General features: G+C 71.4%; 1 protein-coding gene across 1 annotated transcript; it reads right to left on the bottom strand.

Annotated features, from left to right (window-relative positions):
• Positions 1 to 439: 439 nt before the first annotated feature.
• On the bottom strand, positions 440 to 6,910 carry H696_01622 (hypothetical protein; the record flags this gene model as incomplete). The annotated part of the gene is made up of 10 exons (XM_009495525.1): positions 440 to 2,168; positions 4,383 to 4,421; positions 4,712 to 4,881; positions 4,970 to 5,190; positions 5,322 to 5,408; positions 5,592 to 5,723; positions 5,978 to 6,042; positions 6,181 to 6,232; positions 6,382 to 6,410; positions 6,616 to 6,910. 10 exons carry the CDS (start codon positions 6,908 to 6,910, stop codon positions 580 to 582), a joined length of 2,679 nt encoding a protein of 892 aa, XP_009493800.1. The 3' UTR covers positions 440 to 579.
• Positions 6,911 to 7,079: the final 169 nt, after the last annotated feature.

The following is a 7,079-nucleotide window of genomic DNA, read 5'->3' as shown; positions in this document are numbered from 1 at the left end:
GTTTAACCGGGGCCCCGTGCTGGTGCCTCGGAGCCGCCTCCCTGCGCCGCCTCCCCCCGCCCAGGCCCTCGGCCAGCCTGCCATTTCAGCCCGGCCAATGCCGCCGAAAAGAAGGCCCACAATGGGCCCTCGTCAGCCGCCGGGCCCGTTTCATGCCGGCCCCATGTGAAGCCCATCTCGCGGGAGGGGGGCCTCTTCCGCGCGATGAGGCTGGTCTTGCTCCCATCAAAGCCGCCCCTCCTGCCCTGTCCCTGCACTCATCAGCACACTTGCCAGCGAACGGGGGGCACACGTTTGCAAAAGTGTTTGTTTGTTTCGCCGGAGGGCGAGAAAGGAGCGGCGGGGACAGGGGCGGCGGGGGTGAAGAAAGTGCCCGCTTGCGGGTGTTCCGCCCGGAGGAGGGGGCCTTGCGCGGGCGCACGGGCCGGAGCGCCTGCCCCTGGCACCACTCTGGCCGGAGAGCCGCTCGGCCCCCGCCCCCCGGCCCCGCCTCTCATGCCGAGACCCGCCCCGGCGCGTGTGTCGATGGGGTGCGCCGGCCCCCAGTTCCAAGTGCACTGGCCCCTCTCGCTGGGCCGCTCAGTCGCTGGTCGAGGCGAAGCCGGCTGCCATGAGCTCCTCCAGGCCATCGAGGACGGAGTCCCGCACGGGCCCGGTGCTCGGGCTGGCGGCCGAGAGGTGGTGGTGGTGGGGCTGGTGGTGGGGCTGGTGCTGGTGCCAGCTGTGGGGCGAAAGGTGCGGCCGGCCGGCCGGCCCCGTGACCATGGCCCCGGCGGTGGCCAGCGGCGACGATGTCATGGGAAGGTGCGCCGCGAGGCTGCCTGCCCCTCCGCCCGGGGACGGCGCCATGGCCAGGGGCGACAGCGGCGGGATGAACCCGCTGCCGGTGGAGTCCTCCGTGGCGACCAGCGAGTCGCCGGCCGGGGCGGGCGCCTGGCCGCCCGGGGGGCCGGCATACCCGGCGCCATAGTACCCGTTGGGCATGAGCGAGGGCGGCAGGTGGAGGGTCGGCGACCGGGGCGGCCCGGCGCTGGTGCCCCCGCCGCTGACCGAGCTCACGGACACATAAGACAGCGGCCGGCCATTCGGCGCATACGGCTGGTGGGGGTGCTGCTGGTGCAGATGGTGGTGGTGGTGGTGGTGGTGGTGGTGATGGGCCGACTGCTGGGGGTAGTCGGCCGCCACCGGGGACGCCGCGGCGTACGCCCCTGCGCCCTGGCTGCCCGGGCTGCGTGCGGCCAGCGACATGGCCGCCGGCGAGGCGGCGCCGCCGCCATTGGGCCCGGCGGCGGCGGCCCCGGCCAGGGAGGACACCGAGCCCGACAGGGGGCTGGCGCCGGGCGCGATGCCCGACCGCACGGAGGAGGCCGAGCTGGGGCCGCCAATGGCACCGGAGGCGGCGGCAGCGGCGGCGGCGGCGGCGGCCGCCGCCGGCGAAGCGGGCACGATGGTGCCGTGCGGCGGCGGCGGCGTGAATTCCGAGATATGCCACAGGGCCCCCCCCCCTCCGGTGCCCCCCATGCCGCCATTGGGGTTGAGCACGCCGGCCGACGGCGAGGCCGAGAGGATGGTCGTCGAGGCCAGCGAGTTCGAGTGGTGCTCCTCGAAGAAGGGCGAGCACCGGCCGGGCTGGTACTCCCCGCTGCCGGGGCTGCCGGCCCCGCCGCCGAAGGACCCGCTCAAGGACGACCCACAGTGCAGGGAATCGCTGGAGTGCCCGCGGCCCGGGGCGCCCCCGTGCGACAGGGACTCCGCCGAGGCATCACTGTCGGTCGGCTGGAGCAGGCCCGGCCGACGGTTGGCCAGCCCGGGGCCCATGGGCTCCGGGGGGTGCTGGCTGCCGGGGTACATCCCGGGGCCCGGGCCGCTGGCGCCCGCGCCGGACCCCGCCCGGCCGCCGCCGCCGCCGCCGCCGAACCGCGAGAAGGCCCCCCCTCCGGCCGGGGGCTGGTGGGGGATGGCCTCGGCCCGGTCGAAGGAGGCCATCGTGTCCAGCTTGTCCTGGATGCTGGTGTCCCCCGTGCCGAGGGGGCCGCCCGCCATGCCGGCGCCCATGAAGGACGTCTCGGTGTCCATGGCCCCCTGGTGGTCGGTGAACTCGGTGGTGCTTTCGAAGTCGCTCATTTCGATGCTCACCTGCTGCGAGTACTGGCGCTGGTCCATGGACCCTGTGTGACGGGGGGGGGGGAGAGAGGGGGGAGAGAGCCGCCGCGCACGGGCGCGATGCCAAGAGATGCCGGGCAGGGGGCGGGGGGAGGGCGGCGTGGCAAGGGACGGTGAGGTGTTAGATCATGGGTCCCGGCAGGAGGTGGTGCGGCCGGCTTCTTTCCGGTGGGGGGGGGGGGGGGCGGCAAAGCCTAGCGATGCCGGGCAAGGAGCCCCACGCGGCTCGAGAGGGCGGTGGTGAGCCTGCCACGGGCACTTTCACAGGGAGGAGCATGCCCATGCGTGGAGATGTCTGCGTTTGTGTGCGTGCGTGTGCATGCGCGCAGGGGGCAAGTGCAGGACACAGCCAAGATGCAATCTAGTTCTAGGTAATATTCAAGGACAAAATACTCAGGTGAAAGGGGGGTTCTTCGCCTTCGGGATCGAGCGGCCTTTCCCCGGGCCAGCGCCCCCGGGAACACCCGATGGCCGGGGTTCCTGCCGCCGCCGCCGCCCCCCCCCTCCTCCCCCTGCCCTCGCCTGCCGCCGCTGTGCCCCGACCCCCCGGCAAGCGGGCGTGCCCTCTCGGGTGGGCGTGGTGCGCCCCTGCGCATGGCCCGTCGGCTGTGCTTCGTGCGAGACGCGCCCATGCGCGCCCATGCAAGCACGCCTCGGCACACGGCGGGATGAGCACTCGCACTCGCACCCACGCGGGCACGCACACGCGGGCGCTCGGGCATGGTCGCCTCGGCTTGTGGGCCTGGGCGGGGTCGGTCGACGCCGTGCCGGCCCGCCGGTCCAGGTCCCAGGGCAGGGAGGGGGGAGCAACAAGGCGGGGCAGGTCGTCCACCTGGCTTGCCCCTGTTGTCGGCCGGTCTCCCTCGGGCAGTGACATGTGCGGCTGGCCGGTGGCGAGCGGACCGGGCGAGAGGGCTGGCCCCGGGGGGGGGAGGGGGGGCAGGGCGGCCCGGGCAAGGGACCCAACAACCGGCGAAGGAGCCAGAGGGCGCACCACGGCCAGGGGCAGGGCGGCGAGGGGGCGGGAAAGAGGGGCCGGGCGGGACTGCATGGCGCAAAGGGCCGACCCAGCCGGCCGGGCCGGCACAGCGGCATGGAGGCAGCCCCGGTGGCCTGGCCAGCATATGTCGGCCCATGGGCCGAGGGCGGCACATCGATGGGGCCCACACCCCTTCCGGGGGGGGGGGGGGGGGGGGGATCCGCACAACCGGGACTGGTGAATGACAAAGCAGTGGCGTCAGGGGCCGGCGCCGAGCCGGCGAAGGCCCGACCCCGCCCGGTGGGGCCCGTGGCGAGGGGGGCCCAAAAGGCCGGCCGCCGCGGGGGCACATGCCGGGGACCGCGGCAATGCTACTCGGGAGACACTCTCCCCGAGCAAGTGGCACTGTTGCCATTGGTGTAATCATTGGCCTCCAAGTCTACAGGGCGGCAGTCCGGCAAAGGCAGATGCACGTGCGCATGCGCACCGGCGGCGTGCAAGGCAACGGCCGACGCGCACACGGAAAAGGGGACGGGACGACACATGGAAGGGAGAGGCACACGACGGCCGGGCATGGGACAGAGACTGGGTATCAATATCCCGGGAGAAGCGGGCAGCAGGGGTGTACCCGGAGCGGTGTTCCAATGACCCGGTCTCTCTTTCTCTCTCTCTCTCTCTCTCTCTCTCTCGCTCTTGCTCGCTGTTCTTCGCGCCCGCGGACTGCCCCATGGCGCCTCGCCCTTCCACCCCGCCCCCGCCCCTGTCAGACAGAGACTCGCTTGTGCCCGGATGGACGCGCAGGCATGGGCACCGGGAGCGCCAGGACGTGGGACCGCTGCGCCGGCCGTCGCTTCCAGGCTTCCCCGCCTCTCGGGCCACTTGCGCCGTGCGTCGCGGGCCTGGGCACTCCATAGCAAGCGCGCTTCCACCTCCCTGCCCCCCCCCCGCCCCCCCTCGGCCAACGCGTGTCCAAGCCGCCGCATCGGGCCTCTTGGCGTCGGCTCCCAGTGTTGTAGCTTCCCCCAGGCGTGCGCAGGGAGGCCGGCCACACAAGGAAAAAGGTCCCCACCCCTGCCCCGACCCCCTTGCGCGGGGTGGAGGAGCGGCAGACGCTCGAGCCACCGGTCGCGTGCTGTCGGCCCCCGAGGGAAGCCGGCGCACGCCGAGCGGCTGGCGCGGGACAGACTCGGGAATACAGGGGCGCTGGAGTGAGGGGGAGCGAAAGGCGAAAGGCACGTACCACCCTTCCACACGTCCGAGTGCGCGGTGCCCGACTTCTCTGAAATCGTGCGAGCAGCAGGCCCGGGCCGGGGGCCCGAGGGGCCGGGGGCGTCGCACGAGAGCAGCATGGCGGCAAGGTTAGAGGGCCGGCGCTCGGGTGGTGATGGGCAATTCGCATGTGCGACGTGTGCAGGCGGCAGGTCCCCTGACGCCGGGGCGCCCCGGCACCGAGTGAAGCAGTCCCCCCCCCCCCCCCTCTCCCGCCCCAGCACACCCTCTGCCGGCCGGGTCCGGGTGGCGACCAGGGAGGAAGCCCCGCGAAGGAGGGAGCCCACGCGGCATACGCACCGGTGCTGGTGGTGATCTCAATGTTGTCGGCATTCTGCCGGGTGCTCCGGGCGTTGGGCTTCTGCGTGCTGCCGGAGGTGCTGTCCACATTGGGCAGGCCGCCGCCGCTGTCGATGTCCAATTTGAAGCTCTCCAGGAACCGCTGGAGGTACCGCTCCCGGTGGAAGATGCTGCGCACTGGTTGTCAGTGACCGGCGGGGGCGCCCCATGCGGCAAGAGCGGGCGCGGTGGGCCCTGGCCGGCATGGGCCCGACGTACTGGTTGTACAGGGGGATGGTGATGGTCCCGTAGAAGGTGACGTGCGACAGGGCCAGCGTCGTGAGGGCAATCAGATAGCCCAGCGGCTTGCGGTACAGGCGCGGCACCAGCATGACCAGGAAGATGATGAGGATGAAAAAGAAGAAGCCCATCTGGATGGATGTCTGCTTGTACTCATTGAAGTACTTCTGCTTGACCTTGCGGTTGTGGAAGGCAAGGAACTGGCATCGGGCGAGGGCCGTCGAGGGGGGCGAGCGGGCAAGCGGGGGTGTTAGCACGGGGCCATCGGCCCGGGCTTGGGAGACTCTCTCTGGACCGGGGGGCCAGCGAGGCCGGCTGGAGGGCGGCGCACCCCGAGAACGAAGATGTCCACCAGAAGCTTGACAATCAGCATGATGGCAAAGAGGGTCCCATGGTCAAAGCAGCCCTCGGTGCCGTTCTGTGGTGCAGGTGCGGCATGGGGGAGGGGGGGGGGAGCGTGTGCGCATTTCGCGAGTCAGGGCGTTGGTCGGCGAGGCAACGGGGAGGTCAGCGGCATCGGGCAGAGAGGCACGCCGCCGGGGCGGCGGAGCACAACACCAGGGGGCCCAGGAGCGCGCCGGGCAGCGGGCGGAGGGCGCACCACGACGACCGGGCCGTAGGACTTCTTGGCGGTGCAGACCACCGCGAGGATGACATTCGGCAGGAAGTAGAGGGCAGTCCCGCCCCAGAGCATGCGCTTGGAGTAGCGCTTGTAGTGGAAGATCAGGTACAGCTGCGGGGTGTTTGTTTTTTGTTTTTTTTTTTTGCCAGGGTCAGAATGTGTCGTGCCGGTGTCCGCGGGCAAAAGCAGGCCGCCAGCAATGGGCGTCCACCTGTCCGCATGTATGCCCACGTGCGTGCGCGTGTGTGGCGGTGTGGCTCTGTGCCGGCGCATGGCGGCATCGGCACAGCGAGGGGCGGGCAGCGGTGCGTATGGCGCCGGAAACGGCGCACCAGCACGCGCGGGCCATGCCCCAGGAGACGCACCTTCCACATGCGGAAGAAGAAGCCGGTCATCATGGCCCCGTTGCCAAGCGGCACAAGCAGCCAGACTGGGCGTTTGTCCGAGCCGTCCACGGCGAATGGCGGTTTGTCAGTCGAGCGAGGTGGGGAGGGGGGCGGGGCGGGGGGCACAGCGTGTCAGCGGCCCGGCATGGAGGCCCGGCCGCTGAGGCGGCCTTGCAACGCACGAGTCAGGGAGCAGATCCAGCCGCCGAGGTAGGGAACAACGCCAACAGCACGCTGCTCGGCCGGGCGGCAGGGCGGCATCCGCGGGACGGGGCCCCGGGGAGGCAAGAGCATCGGGTCAGGACAATGGCTCGACCAGGGATCCAGCAGGGAGAGGGAGAGGCGAAAGCCCCCTGGCGACATCCCCCCCCCCGAGCACATACCATGGTAGCCAGGTTGAGGAAGAAGCCGCCTGCATCGGAGGCCGGCGAGCGGCCAGGCCGCCGGGTGGCGCGTCGGCGGTTGGGGGATTGGTCGGCGCATGTCAGGACCCCGGCTCATTCGCGGCTGCCCCGCGCCTTGGCCGGGCCCATATTGCAGGGCCCGGCTCGATCACCGATGTGCCCCCCCCCCCCCACGAGCAAGCGGGCAAGGTGTCCAGCGACCAAAGCACGCACCCATGTGCATCCAGGTGACCATGTCCAGCTGCTTGGCGCGGAAGGGCTTGTACGCGCGGTGGTACAGGATGTACGCCAAGATCAGGGTGTTGATGACCAGGGTGCCGATGATGACGGCCATGACGGCCACCTTGCCCGAGGTGAGGGTGTGGAATTGCTCCACATCAAAGTGGGGATCGGAGTACTCGCCGGTCTGGGGGTCGAACTCCAGCCGGGGCAGGGTGCTCAGCAGCAGGGCGTGCCAGCCGCCGGTGCCGGCGCCGGCGCCGGCGCCCGGGGTGTGCGCATCGGACATTGTCCCTTGGATTTGCTCGCGGGCCGGGCCGGGAAGAAGGGTCCAATCCGAAAGGCCGAAGGCGGGCCAGGGCGCAGCGGGGGGAGGGTGCGGCGGGGAGGGCGTGAAGGCAGGACTCGGAAGGCGCGAGGGGCGAGGAGCGTGTGCTTTTGTGTTTCCGTGTTTGTGT

This window comes from Fonticula alba (genome assembly GCF_000388065.1).
Source record: "Fonticula alba strain ATCC 38817 unplaced genomic scaffold supercont2.2, whole genome shotgun sequence".
NCBI lineage: Eukaryota > Rotosphaerida > Fonticulaceae > Fonticula > Fonticula alba.
This window is presented reverse-complemented; position numbering and strand designations above follow the sequence as displayed.